The following is a 19,179-nucleotide window of genomic DNA, read 5'->3' as shown; positions in this document are numbered from 1 at the left end:
TTCAGAGGTGCCGAAACAGAGCTGAGAGAGGCCTTCCGACGGATGGAGCCTCAACTGCAGGAACGGCTGGCTGACCATCAGATTACATTCAAGATGAATCCTCCTGCGGCACCGCATTTTGGCGGCGCCTGGGAGCGTGAGATCAAATCTGTGAAGTCAGCCCTACAGGTTGTTGTAGGAAGTCAAACCCTGTCTGAAGACGTCTTGCAAACTGTGTTAGTGGAGATAGAGGGTATCCTGAATAGCAAGCCACTGGGCTACGTTTCGTCTGATGTAGCCGATGTAGACCCAGTCACACCCAACTTTCTCCTTATGGGGCGGCGGGATGCTGCGTTACCCCAAGTGGTCTACACGCCAGAGCCCTTGTCCAAGCGTCGATGGCGTCATGCTCAGACTATAGCTGATCACTTCTGGGTGTACTATACCAAACATTACCTCCCTGACCTTCAACAACGTCTTAAATGGCAGCGTGAGACCCAGGATCTGACAGAAGGTACTGCGGTGATGGTGGTGGACTCACAACTGCCTCGTGCTCACTGGCCCATTGGTAGGATCGAGAGTCTGGTGCCCAGCGAGGATGGCCATATTAGGTCAGCAAAGGTCAGAATAAAGGATCGCCTGTATCTTCGACCTGTGGCTAAGCTAGTTCCAATCCCAGCACTCCCGGACGATGATGATACAAACGTTAAGAACTGAGAAATGTATATGTTTTGCATATTAGCTATGCTAATCTGGGGGCGGCTGTACTAAATTCCTTATATGGGTAGCTTTTCTATGTGTATTACGTAGTTGTGCACGTACTGTGCGTTGACGGCAGTTCTGTCATCGCGTCTTTGTTTACTTTCAGTTTCGTTTCTGCCGTCATCTTCGATGAGTGATAAATGTGCGTGCATGAATGTAAGTTCATCCATCTTTGTATTTATCTGTTATGTCGCGATATATTAACCCTTTCATGTCGTGATAGTATATCTGATCATTATGACTTTGATCATATCGTGATTTGATGTGTCTGAGGCGAGTGATGCACAGTGTAATGCATGTGTGTATGTTTAGCGCCATTTAACGTGCTGTAGACAATACTAACGTATATAGATTATGTTTACTGAGGTAAATGTTTATGTTAATGTATGCAGACCGAATTTGATATATATTCTATTTGTTTATTGCAGACTAAACCACACTTTATCACTTCTGTTTCCTAATGGCTGTATGTTCAACATGTGAATGGTCATACTGACGAGATATAAACCAGTCAAACGATCTTCTGTCTCCTGTCACACTTCTTGCCGGAGTTCCGTAGTGGACTAGCACTCCACCTAACTACAGAATATATTAGTCCTTTACATCGCTCGTTGTTGTCCATAGGAGGGACAACAACTAGCGAAAGGGGGGATTATGTAGCGACTCAGGCGAATCAAACACACAATCGCCAGTTACATTTAACAAATATGCTTTGAAAGTTGTGCTGATGGCAGACCTTCCCCCAACACAACAGAGGGAGATTCTTCAGTCACCCTGGAAACCATCTGATAAGGTGTTTTTATGGCCCCGAAAGGAATTTGGCCACATGAAGTTTCAGACACAAAGAGCTTAAGACACAGAGCTTTTGCCTCAAATTATAGACAAACCATCTATAGATGAACATGCACCCCAGGACATTATATGTAAACACATAACTGTTTTGTAAAATGTTTCTTCTGTATGGTATTTTGCATCTTTTTGTCTGTGTCTTAACAAAGTACTAGTTCAGATAACCTCATATATGTCATGTCTCCTATCAAATTAATGCTCACTTCACGACTTACACTTCCATGTATATCACTTATTCAGAAAATGCAATGTGTGTTTGTTGCATTAATTATAGTATGAAGACTCAGAGACCCACTGAGTCGAACTTTCAAACAAAGAGCCATAAATCTGCTGAGGAATTTCCCGCCGGGAAATCCCAACACTCTCATTGGTTAAGTCTAACCCTGGAGGGTGGGACTATTTCCAGACCTTAAAAAGACCAGTGAAGACAGGCTCTTCCCTCTTCTTGTTCTCTTACTCCGCTCTCTTCACTTCTTCTCTCTCTCCCTGTGGGAGCCAACACCCACGGGGGGGGCTGGCACTTAAGCCATGCCACCAATGCAGGCCCTCCAAGCAGGCCTCATCTCTTCCAAAAATCTTCTCTTCTACAATCCGATCTTCAAGAACACGAAGCATCGCTAAAGCAAACAGCCGCTTCCCTCCCAACCTCGGAAAGGACCGCCGGACACGCAGAGACACACACACAAGCGAGAAGCCAAAACGAAACCAAAAAGAATGCAAGTATTCTTATTCTTACTGCTGTAAAGAGGGTGTGTTATTTTCCCGTTGGGATAAATTAACTCCGTGAAGGTCGTATCTGGTGAACTGAAGGAAAGTTGTTGCTTACCCTCCCCCACTCTCTTTGTCTCTCTCTCTCTCCCTCTCTTTGTCTCTCTCTCTCCCTCTCTTTGTCTCTCTCTCTCCCTCTCTTTGTCTCTCTCTCTCTCTTTTATCTCTCTCTAACTTCAGTCTATTCATTATTCTCTTTTATGTATTCTTTCGTTAATATCTATACTTCTACTCTCTTGATGCATATTTAGTATGTACTTTCTGTGTGAATTGTAGTGTTATTTTTAGTCTGTGTTTATTAAACCTTCAAAAGACATTTAATGAGTTGAATCTGTTATTCTGCCACATACACAAAGTCAATGAAACTTGCGATCTAAACGTTACCTAACTGCTTATGCTACTATGTTAGTAAAGTAAACTGTATGACCATTTGAAATATTGAACTTATCCTGATCAGTAAAGTTAATGTTTCTTATGCGCTCGTAAAGCAGTAATCCCTTTATTGAGAATTGATTTGAAAAGTCTATAACTAATTTGCAGGACAAACTTAGTAGGATAATTTCAAGCAATTTCATAAAGGGTTACTTGTATTTAATTAAACAATTTTCCCTATCGGAAAATTTTAATACGTAATGAACAACTGGCAAATTATATTCATAAATTCATGAATATTGAATATTAAATCCCTTTTGAGTTAATTATTCCCCGAGACATTAAACTCATTAGTCGTTGTTGTTACACATCCATATAATTAGGTAAAAAAATTACCTTTTAAGAATTTCAAAACCCTTAGGAGTCAGCTGATCATCAGCACCAAGGTAGCATTACAATAACACACTCAGCAAAATATCGTCTAATTATCGTTATCGAGAAAATCCCAGAAAATATCGAGATATCATTTTTTGTCAATATCGCACACCCCTAATATGTGCTTTATAAGTACTAATAAACAGCCAATACCTCATTAATATGCATGTTAATAAGGAACTAGTTAATTGGAAACTAAACCCCAAACTAAAGTGGTACAAATTTACTTCCTTAAAACTTGTTCCTACTCTCATCGTGAATGATCCATCAGTGCATTTCATATGATTCCTACTCTCAAGCCCTTTTTACTTTCATTCTCTTTCTTAATAAATCTGTTTAAGATCGATTCACATCGATAACTGATAAAAAACGCATTTCCCCCTGAGGAATGGCCATTCTTCTCATCCGTAAACTGCAGCAGTGCGAGATGAGGTTTATCTGCAGGAGGGAATGAAGGGGAGGGACATTTCCTCTGACATTTGGATTAGTATGCGGAGCAGGAACACTTCAACCTGGCAGCACTTCGAGTTTCTGAGAGACATTGAGTTCTCATGCCTGTCTTCAAACCGCAAGCCTTCCCCCTCCAAACACACACGTATCCCTTATCTCTTCAGCGTATTCTTTGCTCTCTAAAAGCTGGAGTCAGCGTTCAGAGGTGGTCGTTTTTGTCTTTACGGCAGCGCTGTGGCCTGTGGTTTGGAGAACCGAGAGCTGGAGCGCATAAAAACACACATTATAAACGCTCAAACTCACATTAGAGCTCCGCGCCGCATCAATCACTGCAGACAGAAAGAGGTTTTTAAGTGAGTCGGATTGCAAGCACGCTTCTCTCAGCGAAGATTTAACACAGTAAATCAACCACTCTAAACTATCAGCACCTGGAGGGATGCATTTACAAAAGCTGTTTCAATGTGCGAAACTTCAACCTGGCAGTAACCGGCTGTAGGCCAAAAACAAATCTTAAATCTTTATACGGCTAGGTCAGGATTCCTCATTCCTGCAGAGTTTAGTTCATCTGTGCTCAAACACACACCTGCCGGTCATTTTCAAGTAAGCCCAACGACTCTGATTAGTCAAGTCTCTTGAGGATTCATTTTATCTAAATTTTGCAGGAAAATAGTCCCACATGACCTGAAATGAAGAACCCTGCACTAGATGAATCATTTGTCAAGAATATGTCAGTCATATTTCATTCTAAAATTAAATGTCCAAAACCTTAGATAATAATATATCTTAAGCATGAGGAAAATTTAGCTAGTTTATGCTGAATTTAATTTTAAATTTATAATGTGTGTGTATATATAGTAACATGTTTTGTTATATATACATTATACCACTAGTCAAATGTTTGGAAACTGTACTGTTTTGATTGTTTTTGTCTCAACAAGGCTGCATTTATTTAACAGCAAAAACAGTAATGTTATGAAATATTATTGCAATTTAAAATAACTGTTTTCTATGTGAATATATAGTAAAATGTAATGTATTCCTGTGATCAAAGCTGTATTTTCAGCATCATTACTCCAGTCTTTAGTGTCACATGATCCTTCAGAAATCATTTAGACATGATTTGATGCTAAAGAAACATTAATGATTATTATCAATGTTGAAAACAGTCGTGTACAATTTTTATATATAATATTATATTGCAAATTACAAATCACTTTCTTTGTAAAAATCTGCATAAATAACATTATTTTCTTTGATAAATATTATTTCTAATTTTTTTGTATTTTAATTTTGAACTGAAATAAAATCATTAATTGCTGTGTATTTCACTCCAAGTATATCCATATTATATATATATATATATATATATATATATGGAAACGTGTTTAATTGTTATGAAAATAAAAAAATTGCAAAAGAAAATGCAAAAAAAACAAACATTTCTCACTTTCTATAGGCAAAATATAATTGTCTTATTTTTGTTTATTTCATCTAGACATATTCTTTGTGAAATTCCCCCTGCATCTCTGACAATCATAACCTTTAAAAGGCATTTCACTTCTCTTTATGAATTGAGCAATTCAAGTCTTCTAAGTCTTTAAACTCTCCCAAGTCCTGGCGAGTGGTTTTGTTTTCTGATGGGAACGGGGCTGCGTCTCGCTATGAATTGTTCAGCCGGGCGAAGGCTTTTCCCTCTCTTCTCCCGTTTCCTCACGTCACGCTGACGGCTATAAATTCGAGCGACTGTTAGTGGCACAGCAGAGCCATTCATGCTCGCTTCTGGCAGCTCGGCACAGACTGATTTAACAGGGGAAACTCTTTTAGATGGCAAACTTATTTTAACAGATAAAGGACTGAAAAAACTCCACACAGCTGTTTTAGCTTTTCCCAATTCTCACTAGCTGAAAATAATATTTGTAATGCAATCACTTGGTGGAGAGAATGAAGTTCAGATCATTTTACTGACTCGGATCTTTGAATCTCGTGCAGCAAAATGAACGAATCTTTTTTCAAGTAATTTAGTTCGTTTAAGCAGAATCTAATTAAAATGTTACGTTACATTTCTCAACACATTTAGTACTTTTGGAATAAAAAAATCAACTAAAAGCTAATGCAGTCATGGCCAAACTTTGAGAAAGAAATTATTAATTAATTGCTTAGCTTGCCTTACCTCCCGATTCAAATTGTTCTTTCTTTAGTCACTTCACATTTTCTCACGTCTGTTCCCTAGAAAGATCAGTACACCTCTCGTGACTTCTGGTTTGAGCCGTTAGTTCTGTCATGTCTGATCTGGGCTGTGACAGCCTCATATGTAATACATGCGTCCGGAAACAGAAAAGATTAGTTCTCTCGAGTCTTCGAGTCATTCGTTCATCAAGTCCCAGCTCCATTTAGGCAAGGCTATGCAGTCACCGGAAACAGAAGAGATTAGTTCATCTCTCAAGTCTTCTCGTTCAAGTCGTTCTTCGGGTCTGAGTCTCATTCTTTTTGTCACATGACTGCTTCCCAGTTCAGTGTCTCACAAGTCACAACATAAACAACATTACAGTCGTATTATTGACTGCAAGTTGTAATATAGTTATTATTATAAAATCATCAGAAGATATGGGCAATAAACTGTTAATTATGCCTATCCATTTAGACCAACCCAATGTGTCCATGATTCACAGGAAAAGCTATTATTAGCCCCGTTTCCACCAAAATTACCCGTAACATTTTGTACCAGGAACTTTTTTACAGGAACTTTTCTCCCCCCAGACCTGCAACTGTCTGTGTTTCCACCGCGATAAAGTTCCATGAAGATTAGGCAGATTAGTCCGGTGATGGAGGACTGCGCACGACTGCTCCTCCAAGTCAGTGACGGACAGTAATCATTTTTGTGTGTACCGATTGAAAGATTTAGTGGAGTGTTTACATGAGACGTTATCTAAACCGATCTGGTGTTTCCTGAACTTTGAAAAAGTACTACATCGTGAGCAGGGCCGTTTGGAGGGGGAAATATTTACCCGGAACTTCATTTAGACCCTGGTTCCTGCGGTCTAAACACACCGAGTACCACCCAAAGTTCCTGGTTCCTGGGTAAAGTTCCTGTGGTGGAAATGGGGCTATTGTAGGCCTACTAGCTAAAAAAAACTGGGGGAAAAACAAACAAAAACTACGCACTTGTTTGTGAGGAAGGTTGTGAAAGAACTATTTCTGTATCCAACACGGCTGTCATGTCACGTGACAAAAGAACGAGACTCGGACCGAAGACTCAAGAGAACGGATCATTTCTGTTTCCGGTGACTGCATAGCCTTGTCTATGGGCCTGGGACTTGATGAACGAATGACTCAAACCTGGACTCGAAAAATGAACTAATCAATTCTGTTCCCTGTACAGAACTTATGGGATGTTGCGCATGCGCAGTCAACACAAAATGAACGAATCGCTCTCTGAGAAAACCCGCCGTTCTCGAGTCATATTAAAGATTTGTTCAAAATGAACGAATCGTTCATGAACGACACATCACCACTCATTTATGAACAAACTGACCTCCTCCTGCGGCGACTCCGAGTCCAGTTTGAGCGAGAGGTACATCACTATGTGCGGTACGTGTGCGATAGACATCTGGAGCTCGACTGTATCCTCGCCCCACAGCAGTCGGACCAGCTGACTGACCGGAGGAGATTTCGGTTTCGGTCTCGAGTCCGGGCTGCTCCCGACGGGACAGACCGTCTCCAGAGTTAATCTCACCTGAGAAACACATAGAAAGAATCAGAAATAAACACTGATGAAAACATGACCAACTACACAATCGTGCTGCTTACACATCCTTAAAAATGAAGACCAATGTACTATGGGTACGAAATGTGCTATATAAATAAACTTGCCTTGCCTTGCATTGCTGCGTTAATAATATAAAGGAATTTTCCATATATATTTTTCACAGATGTTTTATCCATATTTTGAATTGTCCTAATATTGTGTTGGTCCCCCTTTTGCTGCCAAAACAGCCCAGACCCGTCAAGGCATGGACTCCACTAGATCCCTGAAGGTGTGCTGTAGTATCTGGCACCAAGATGTTAGCAGCAGATCCTTTAAGTCCTGTAAGTTGCAAGGTGGGGCCTCCATGGATCAGACTTGTTTGCTCTGCACATCCCACAGATGCTCGACTGGATTGAGATCTGGGTAAAATGGAGGCCAAGTCCACATCTCAAACTCGCTGTTGTGCTCCTTGAAACCATTCCTGAACCATTTTTGCTTTGTGGCAGGAGCATTATCTGCTGGAAGAGACCACAGTTTCCTTGAAAGGATGTACATGGTCTGCAACAAAGCTTAGGTAGGTGATACGTGTCAAAGTAACATCCACATGGATGGCATGACCCAAGGTTTCACGTGCATCAATGAGCCTTGGCCGCCCATGACCCTGTCACCAGTTCGCCACTATTCCTTCCTTGGTCCGTTGATTCAGAATGGTATTTAAGTCACTTTCTCTCGCTCTTGCTCTCTCTCTCTCTGCGCGAATGTGAGAAACACAGTGCTCTCAGCAATGCGATGGCAAGTCGTGCGCCTAAAGTTTATGTCAAATACAGGCGCGATGCGCATCCATTGAATCAAAATGGTACAGATCGCTTGATGGAGAGCAAAACTCTCAATTGCTCAGTCAGAGGGCCCTATTTTAACGATCTGAAACGCAAGTGTCAAAGCGTTAAGCGCAAGTAACTTTGTGGGCGGGTCTCGGCGCTGTTGCTATTTTCCCGGCGGGATAAATGGCTCTTGCGACCAGCGCAAATCTAAAATGTGTTGGTCTGAAGTAGCTTCATTATTCATAGGTGTGGTTTGGGCGTAACGTGAATAAACCAATCAGAGCGTCATCCAACATTCCCTTTAAAAGCAGCTGCGCAAGTTCCCTTATGGATCGCTATTATTATGGCGTATTTACCAGGCGCACGCCAGGAGCGGTTCACAGCCGAGGAGCCTGATGTTCTTGTAAGAGCAGCCCTTACGAAACAAAAATATATTGCAGTATATTGGAAAATTTCATGCAATACATTAGGAAATATATTCACATATATGGGAATTAATATTTATATCTTTCAATATATTGCAATATATTGAAAGCGGCAATCATTTGTATATTTTGCAATATATTACAGGAATATATAATATATTTTATAATACCATCAATATATTATTCCATATATTTACAATATATTAAAATATATTTCAATTAATATATTGGTAAATATATTTTCCTTTCGTAAGGGAGTGAAAGACAGAGTAGTTGTGTTGTATGGGGATGGGAGAAACCCACCCGAAATAGCGTTGGTTAAACAGTTTTTTATTTTTTCAGTCGATTTTTTTTCCTTGTTCTTGACGGACAAACCAATATGTCAGATGTCCTTATATACATATATGTCTTGCCACTATTGGGCAAACAGGTCTGATCCTTAATTACTACAATTAGCCTGAATAATTTGTAAGCTAGATTTATGCCTATTTTTTCACATCTTCGTGGCACACCACAATGTGTTATTTTTTTTTTTTTTGTGTAACAATTTATGATTTGCAAAAATAACTGTTGCATCTGTGTATATTTCATGAGCAAAGTGTATGCGCGTTGTGCACGCTATACATTATGGTCAAGCATGCGCCCTTAAAATAGCATAATGATCAATGCGCAACGGGCCACTGACTTTAGACCAGGTTTTTTCTGGTCAGTGGCCCAACTGTTTAATGGAACAGCAAAATAGCACCAGGGATTGTTTGCGCCGGAACACGCCTCCTTTTTTGCGCTGAACCGCCCAGGGAGCGCAAGTTCATTCACTAGTTTAGCGACGTGCTTCTGTGGAGGGAAAAGCGCGCTTTGCGCCGGTGCAAAATAGGAATGACACATGCGGCGGTGTACAAAGTCAATTGCGCTGGGTGCAAGATAGGGCCCAGAGTGTTCAGCGAGTGAAAATATATCTATGCTAAACTTTTAATTAGATTTTAATCGCCAGTGTGTGTTTTAGAGGCTAAGAATGTATAAGCCAATGGGTAATAATAGACATTATTTATATTCCAGAGTGAAGGCAGAGACAGAAAATAAACAGAGCGTTACTGACAGACTGAAAAAGAGGAGCTGCAACAATGGAGAATAATGTGTTGTTTAAACATTCAAGCATGAAAACCTATTCCAGTAGAGCCCAAAAACAACATCAAGGGATAATATTGCCTCTTTAATATGAGCATAATAGTGATGTACAACTTTTTGAGGTTGTCTAACTTGTGTATCAGTTTGTTAACCAAACTGAGAAGCTTATGTAGAATTACAACTAAAGCAAGTTGTGTGTATGTGCCGAAATGGAAGAAAAACCACGGAAGAGAACACTAGTAATCACTCTAATGGTGACTTGCCATAACCTCTTCCATAAGACTTCTTTCAAGAACAATAAGAAAAATCATACTGACCTAAATGTATGAACGCTAGTGTACAAATATTTCAACTCACACAATATGATTCATGATTCAAGTTTAACATGCATCTCCAAATTCAGCCCAGAGCTGAAAAAAAAACAGTAACATTCTAAGATCGTACAAATCAAATCAGGCCCACGCTGAGATCAATTAAAGCAACGGCGTCCATCTGTGAGTTAACAGCACACAGAAAGCGGAGCATCCACTCCCCCTCGGCTGTTTAACATGCAGACCAGAGACGCATGAGTGTTTGCTGACCGCGAGCAGCTGGACGGCAGTGCCGAGCTGGAGTCTGTCGGGCAGGACGCCACAGCGAGCGGAAAACAAGCCTGTTATTAGGGGATGTGGAAGCTCAGTTCCAGATCACATACAGATATTATATCATCTTACATAACGGCCAATGCTAGTTCTTCTAGGTTCTAGTTATTATAAGTGAGGTCTATATTTGGCATTCAGGCCAAATTTGCCCATTGGCCCCTGTCCATCATGGCCTCCTAATCATCCCTCTGGGGATTCTGTAGCACTGGTTCTTTTGAGACTTGAGTGCTGCTTTCGATACGACAGACCATAATGTTCTTTTATCTCGCCTAGAACAGGTGGTTGGTATAAAGGGAGCTGCCCTATGCTGGTTACGTTCATATCTTTCAAACAGGAGTTTTTCTGTTAACATTGGGCATTTCCACTCTGGTTCCATCCCGCTGACCTGTGGTGTCCCCCAGGGCTCTATCTTGGCTCCCGTTTTGTTTTCTATTTATATGCTTCCACTTGAATCTATCTTTCGAAAGTATGGTATTAGTTACCATTGTTATGGGGACGATACACAAATATATCTCCATATAAAACATGCAAATAATTTAGACACAATGACTGCTTGCCTTAATTTTTTTTAAGTCTTAATGAGAGCAAAACAGAGGTTGTGGTGTTTGCCTCCTCTGTTGACAAAAATATTTCAAATTTAAATCTGACTGTGCTGGTGCCCTTTGTTAAACCATACATGAAAAATTTGGGTGTTATACTTGACAGCGCCTTAAAGCTACACTGTGTGATATTTTCCTCCATCTAGCGGTGTAAAGGTATATGACCATCCAGTGAATAATAGTTTCTGTTCCTCTCAATTCTGATTTTGTTTGGACTCCTACGGTGGCCGATTTAGTCCAAGATTAACACGGCAATCCCCCTCTTCACATTCGACACGGTGCCATCGAGTGTTAAAACGCAAAAGGCGAAGCTTGAATTTACGGGTATGTCCCTCTTTGGCTAATGTACTTTCAAGATGGAGGAGCAACATGACGACCGGCATTCGAACCCCTCACCCGTATGTGTTTTCAATGGCATATTATAAACGTACGAGAATACTTTATTACTTGAAAGAAGTAAATATACATTAATGAGCACATATATTTTTGAAAGAACTACGTGTTTTTAGCTAAGAATAAACTAAAAAAAGTTACACAGTGTAGTTTTTAAGCTTGATAGGCAGGTAAATCAAGTTGTGTGTGTATATATATACATGATAGGGTTAATGACTCTGTCTCCTCTCCACCATAAGCTGGTGTGTGGTGGGCGTTCTGGCGCAATATGGCTGCCGTTGCTTCATCCAGGTGATGCTGCACATTGGTGGTGGTTGAGGAGGTTTCCCACTTCTATATGTAAAACGCTTTGAGTGCCTAGAAAAGCACTACATTTATATAAACAAATTATAACACCTGAAGAGATCTATCTGATAGCGTTCCCAAACTCAGTGACTGTTGCTTGACTGGCTGACACATGATGTTAGTATTATTGTTTATTTATATGTGCTAAATTGCAGTTCGTATCTGCTGTTTTCCGGTGATGTGAACTCCATTAAATCTGCATATAGCTTGGCAATAGAAGATCGGATATATTCATTTTGCGGAGACACATTTATATGACCAAGTGTAAAAGAAGTGATAAATCAGCTATCAGATCAGTAAAAAAGCATGAGGTAACCAGTTGTAAAAAGGCCAAAAACGCATCTTAAAGGGTTAGTTCATCCAAAAATGAAATATGTCATTAATGACTCACCCTAATGTCGTTCCTCACCCGTAAGACCTCCGTTCATCTTCAGATTAAGATATTTTATATTTAGTTACGAGAGTGTATGCACACTATACTGTCCATGTCCAGAAAGGGAATAAAAACATCATTACAGTAGTCCATATGAGACATCAGTTAGTTCATTAGAGTCTCTTGAAGCAGCGAAAATACATTTGGGTCCAATCCGGTCCAATTTTGGTCCTATCCGAATCATTGATCCATGAACCATTTGATTTTTTTAGGAACACGGAAGAGAAGACAATGCTGAATAAAGTCGTAGTTTTTGATATTTTTGGACCAAAATGTATTTTCGATGCTTCAAGAGATTCTAATCAACCCACTGATGTCCCATATAGACTACTGTGATGATGTTTTTGTGATGTCCATAGACTGCATATTCTCTGGGACTAAAATATAAAATGTCCTAAACTGTGTGTGAAGATGAACGGAGGTCTTACGGGTGAGGAACGACATTAGGGTGAGGAGTTAATGACATAGATTTCATTTTTGGGTGAACTAACCCTTTAATACCAGTTGTAATCAGGGCCAATAAGTATTCATATCTTGACTTAAAAACGATCTTACTGACCCCATGATGTAAACGTCCAAAGAAAGACTGCTACCAGAGGACATGATGATTTGTTCCAGTAGTGTAACTCTTAACACTTAAAATCAACAATAACCCAATGCTTACTTTATTCATAATTTCATACCAATTTTATGAATTTTACCAATTTCATAAATCACCTGCCACTCTTTTTAAAATCTTGGCAAGCCTCTGGAAACCTCACAAGAGCACAGTTCCTCTACCCTAATATCATAACAGCCTCGCTTGTCCTTATTTGTCCTACACTGTAATTTGCTATCGGTTCTCGTCCTTTAATCACTTTCTCTCTCTCTCTCTCTCTCTCTCTCTCTCTCTCTCCTCCACAGGATAATGGCTCTTTTCCTGTGGCCTACAAAAACAAGCGTTACGGTAACCGCCGTCGCTGCCGGGGCGACAGAACTCTGTAATTTTAACATTCCGTCCTCGTCCAGGCAACGGAGAGAACAAAACCAGCTTGAGAAGGGATCAAACGAAACACGTCCTCAGAGAAGCAGCGTCTATAAGGCTGTAGTTATAGAAAAACGTAGCTGCAGATCGTCAGCGTTTTGCTAAAAAAAAAAAACGTCTGGTAACACTTTATTTTAGGGTTCAGTTATTAACTATTAAAGGGTTAGTTCACCCAAAAATGAAATGTGTCATTAACTCCTCACCCTAATGTCGTTCCTCACCCCTAAGACCTCCGTTCATCTTCACACACAGTTTAAGATATTTTATATTTAGTCTGAGAGCGTATGCAAGTGTATGTAGTAAAATATCTTAAACTGTGCTCTCAAGATGAACGGAGGTCTTACGCCGCATTCACACGGGGCGTTAACGCCTGACGGAGGGTGTGCCTGAGCTTGGTGCTGACGTGATCGTCATCGTGACAACAGCCAATCACATTAATAACTTACTTGCCGCTTGGACCACAACACAACACAAAAGAGCCCCTTTTTGTGACAGATAGTCTATGAGACAAAATGGATGCCGATTTGTTTGTTTGTGCGAATGAGATTGCTCATGTAGTTGTTGTCAATGCACTGCACAGGTGCTCGAAGCTGTTGAGTACATTCAATCCTGAAAAAGCGCCGACAGCGGGGAGAATATCACGTTCTGGTCCGGGAGCTGCGTCTGGATGGTTCACTGTTTAAGCAGTAATGAACGCAATTGGCTAGCGTCTGCTGTAGGATATTTGCATATGGCGATCTGATTGGATGACGCCTGCGCTGGCGCTTGAAAACTTGAGAAATCTTCAACTTCTGCCGCTTGCAACGCGAGTGAAGCGCCGCGACAGATGATGTCACCCATTCAAAGTAAATGGGAAGCGTTAACGTTTATGCCCCGTGTGAATGCGGCGTTACGGATGTGGAACAACATTAGGGCGAGTCATTAATGACATACATTTCATTTTTGAGTGAACTAACCCTTTAATTAGTTGCTTATTAGCATGCATATTACTAGGATATTGTCTGTTTATTATTACTCATAAAGCACATATTAATGCCTTATTCTGCATGACCTTATTCTACATCTCTTAATCCGACCCAATACCTAAACTTAAATGCTACAAAAACTACCTTACTAACTATTAATAAGCAGTAAATTAGCAGTTTATTGAGGCAAAAGTCGTAGTTAATAGTGAATATGTGTTCCCCATACTTAAGTGTTACCAAACTTTTTAATTAGTCATTTTTATCAATGTGATGATATCAAAAGTAACAGCACAGCTCTCATTCATGACTGTCGTATGATTGGTGTGGAGTGAGTTGCATGCGAGTGTTAGAGTTTGTTCAAATCACTGATGCTTTATACATACATTTCTATGTGAAGATATGAATCTTCACAACTGTTTTAAGGTCAAATACTCTTATTTTTTTAACACCAGCAGGGAAGGAAGCTGCTTCACCAGATGAGATTAGGGTGGTTAAAACGTGCATCCATACAGCTTCAGGATTTAGATGAAGTGTTTTGGGTTGAGATCAGTCGTAGCTATTGTGGTCATAAATGGATAATTGCAGAGTTGAAAACTGCTTAACTAACCAACAATTTGCAACAAACAACAGCCGCACTAACCCAAAGAACTCAGCAGCAGCTTACGACATGAGGAAACTATCACAGCTTAATGCGCACCGATAGTCAATTTGTCTCATTTATGACAAAATTATACCACTGATATTTCACTGAGCCCAAATTAAGTTGAACTCTTAACAAGCACAATCATTTGTTAATGTAGAAAATATTGTTAGCCAAGAAAAGAGCATTTACTCACAGGCCAAGAGGCGCAGACCAAAAACCAAAACCAATTTTAGAAAGTGCTCATCTGAAAACATTATGTCTTGTTAAAAAAAAAAAACAGTCTCATTTCAAGGCAGTTAAGTCAAATGAATCCCTTAAAAACAGACCTCAGTTCGCAAAACATGGAGTTGCCCTCATGTGCCCTCAGCGTTTGTGGGTTTATGGGAGGTCTGAGTGCGGGAAAACTGAGCTTTTGTCTTTCAAGTGGTGAAGAGCATCTGAAATTTCTCAGCTTTCATCCTCTTATTTACCCCAGGGTGAACTGCTGCATAGAGCAAAATTCATTTCAATGTTTTAAGCATTTGGGCTCATTTGGGGCATTTGTTTCAGAACCTGGTGCGGTTTTCCCCCTAAGTTTTGTTCCGCATATATGAACAAAATAAAAAAAAACACACTCAAATCCACAACAAAAAAATCAGTAAGAGATCGCCTGAACAATGTGGTCTCGGCCGATTCGCTTGTGGAGGGAAAGCAAACCCAAGCAATGGACCAACAAACCAGCCAGGCAGTATCCCAACGTATGATACACTCAAAAAAATGATAGGCTGGATTTACTTAATTTTTTTATGTCAACGGGTTCAACGGAATTGGGTTATGTTGAATTTAATTAACAATGTTTATTTCGGTAAACGTAATTTTTTTACATAAAGTTAATTCAATGCCATTTAGTTAAATCAGGTTAACATTCTTAATTTTGTCTAAAACTATTAAGTTTAATTACTCTGAAATTAATATAAAAAAACGAAACAAGTAATCCAGTTTAACTGATTATTTTTATTTAGCGAAATGCTATTTTTTACAACATTTACAAAACCTTTTACATTACAAGATTGTATAGGCTAGATGGTTTTGTTACATCCATGGCCTGCTCAAAATGGATGTTTTTTATTAATAAAACAACTTTAATAGTTATTAGCAGATCCTCACCCCAAGCACATGCTCTACACTTTACTAGAGGTCAACCGATAGTGGATTTTACCGATAGCTAGGTTGGATCTCGCTTGCCGATAACCGATTAATCGACCGATAGTTTTTAAAAGATACTAGATTAAAATATAATAATAATAATACATAAAATAACAGGTAAAAAAGCAGTGCTGAACTTTATTACAAGAAATTTAAAAAAGTACTGAACCATGAAAATGTGTTAAATTTCATATGTAAATATTAAAATGAGTTCTGACAGAAAAAAATTCTACAGAAAATAACTAAAACATTAAAATATTACAAATAAATGTTTCTTTAGCTATAACCTAGAAACATGTATGTAAATGTCAGGTAACAGACTGCAAATCCCATTTGTTAACAATGATGTATTTATTTAGCTAGCTTACATGAATTAAATGCCACATGTAATGTACATTTTACAGCATGTATTAATATGCGAGCAATACAATTCTACCTTAATCATTCATGTTAGTTCATAGTGCATAAAAAAGGTTAACAGATAAAACTAACAATGAACAATACTTCTACAGCATTTATTAACCTGACTTAATGTTACAAATTGAATATTATTGTATTATATTAAGTGTTATCATTTCATATAAATCCAAACAGTTCGCTTTTTTAGAACACAACGGCTTTCTTATCAAAATAACAACATATGTATTGACGTCTAATGCGTTTATATTTCTGTCGGATGCATGATACAGTTTCTCACATCAAAAAAAGTTTCTCCGTTACATTGTTTTAAATGCTTGAGGTAACCGTTGCTGCTAATATTAGCGTCCTGTCAGCCTCGACGACAAAGTACATATACTGCTGTTCTTCCCCTGCTAAAGCATCTAGTCAACAAATCAATAAACTTTTAAATCCCAACAAAACAAAACATTAAACATTCAAATTTCTCTCCATTTTCTCATCTCAGACATAAACGTCTCAGACATTAACATTTACTCTCCAAATTCAGCCCATTTGCAAGGCATGATGGGAAGTGAAAGTCCTGTTTGATTGGTTTACTTGATTGAAACATGTTATCTCAAAATAAAAACATCAAGTTATGTCAAAGAGTAACGGTTTTAAGTCAGTTTAACATGAATCAATTACATTTGAACCAGAAACCTGATATAATGGTGTTTAATCGAGAAGAATTGCTAAATAAATTGAACAGCATCATAAGTTCATTTTTTTGAGTGTAGGCAATTACATCCATCGCATGAAAAGCAGAAGTTTTGCTAATGCCTCTCAAAATCAACCGTGGGTTAACCTGTAGCAAAGATGAACTGTACTGAAGTACAGTTGAAATGTGGTCAGTAATTTTTGCAGTCTCAGTGTGAAGGGAAGGTTAACCTGGTGCGTTTTAGTTCGAATTTGTTTACGCATATATGAACACGACAATCACGCTCAGATCCACATGGAAAAAAATTGGTCCGAGAACGCCTGAACGAGGAGTCTCCGTGTGAACGGAAGGAAAGTGTAGAGAAAAATATATATTTTTAAATGTAGATATAGCCAAAAATGCAAACTTACCTGTGTGGGGCCGGGTATACAGGACAAAACTCTCTCGATGTTTTCTGAGGTGACGTCCACATCGTCCACAGCAACCAGAGCATCACCTACAGAAAGCATGAACGATATTCTCCTCAAAGATCACAAACATCTGCAAATCTCTTTGGTGAACTGTATTTCTACCATACGATAAAAAACAAATGCACATCAAACAGCACCTCCACCTGCATTTGGTAGATCTGCACACTATTCTCTTTGCGGCATGCACAGATTTCCCTCAGTTATTTCAGATAAACGGTCTAATTGCTTTAGTATGGACGGGCGTTTGAGAAACAATCGTAAAAAGCTGCTGGGGAAAGAGCTTTCGGGGAAGTGTGACCCCTTTGGAATTTCTTTGGTCTGTCTCTGAGAGAGAGAGTGACTGTGGGCTACCCTCGAATATCGTTTTAGTACATCAACAGAAAAATATTCATGACCGAAAATTGAATAAACAGCTTTTTTTGTTACTCACAATCGAATGATTTCATTACCAAATGTGCTGGGAACATAAAACTAGAGTGTTTAACAGGCAGTTGTAAGAGAGAATATGAATAAAACCCAGCACAGCACCAAGCCGCAGCCTGACGTAACGTTTTCTTTAATTTAACCAAACGGTTTTGAAGAAAATGAGAGTCCAAAAACTCCCCAGGTGTTCTGAATGGCTGTTAATGCATTGCTATGCCTATGCCAAGATGGTTTCTTACTAAACCAAGCCAACATTTTTTATGATATTCTGGTCTCTGGATTGAGTAGTTCATGGGATATTTTTGCTTGTTTTATCATCTGCCATCCAAAATACATACACTACCAATCAAGTATTTTATTTTTTTAAAGAAACTAATACGTTTATTCATCAATGCTAGTCTGCTCCTTGTCTATCTGCACTTACCAATAGGGCTGTGCGATACTGAAGAAAAATGCGATATGCAATATCTTGTTAAATAATGCGATATTCGATCCAATATTGCTATTAGTGTGTAAAATCTATTTCAATTATATTTAAAAATATATATATTTAAAAACTGAGAACGAAAGAAAGCATGAATACAACTTCTGAAAGTGACCAGCAGTTTTTTAGCAAAAATGTCATAAATCTGACAATATAATTTTAACATTACTGTAAACAAACAAAAAATGTAATGTCAATTTTTAAATACCAAAACCTCTTTGCTTTGCTTGATAATATATAGGTATAATCAGCCTAAAACTGAACATCAAGAACATCCAGATAAACAAAGACACCTGATCTAGGAGTGGACGATTATTTGTGTTATTTAAATATTTAAATTTGTGTTGTTTGATAGACAGCGGCAGGTTTACTATCACTTTAATAGCTAATGCACGGATCCTATTGACACACATTCGGCTTCTTTTCAGCTGATTTCGGTCACCTATTACACGGCTCTGTGAAATACTTGATTCTGATTGGTCAATCGCGCATTCCAGTGGTATGTTATTTCCAGATAACAACCGCTCATCCGGGTACTACGAGTTATCTTGACCGCCATCTTGTGGCTTAAACAGCCGTGGCTACAATGGAAGACTTCAAGGCAGGTTTCCTTTATAAAGTTTTAAATATGGATATTTTTCTGACACAAACGCATCGATTCGAATCAGAAGGCTCTATTAACCCATCGGAGTCGTGTGGAGCACGTTATTTGACGGACAGCTGCATGTTTTATGGACTTCAAAAACA

At 39.0% G+C, this 19,179-nt stretch overlaps 1 protein-coding gene across 1 annotated transcript in view; it reads right to left on the bottom strand.

The window, feature by feature from the left end:
• intu (inturned planar cell polarity protein) overlaps positions 1–19,179 on the bottom strand; it is a 71,568-nt gene that overhangs the window by 49,283 nt on the left and 3,106 nt on the right. The window contains exons 3-4 of the mRNA XM_067447137.1: positions 17,466–17,551; positions 7,148–7,348 (exon numbers count right to left, since the gene is read on the bottom strand). Of these exons, the coding sequence (XP_067303238.1) occupies positions 7,148–7,348; positions 17,466–17,551 (287 nt within the window). The remainder of the gene's footprint in view (positions 1–7,147; positions 7,349–17,465; positions 17,552–19,179) is intronic.

Source organism: Pseudorasbora parva, chromosome 1, assembly GCF_024679245.1.
Source record: "Pseudorasbora parva isolate DD20220531a chromosome 1, ASM2467924v1, whole genome shotgun sequence".
NCBI lineage: Eukaryota > Metazoa > Chordata > Actinopteri > Cypriniformes > Gobionidae > Pseudorasbora > Pseudorasbora parva.
The sequence above is the reverse complement of the archived record's forward strand: the minus strand, read 5'-3'. Positions and strand labels throughout refer to the sequence as shown.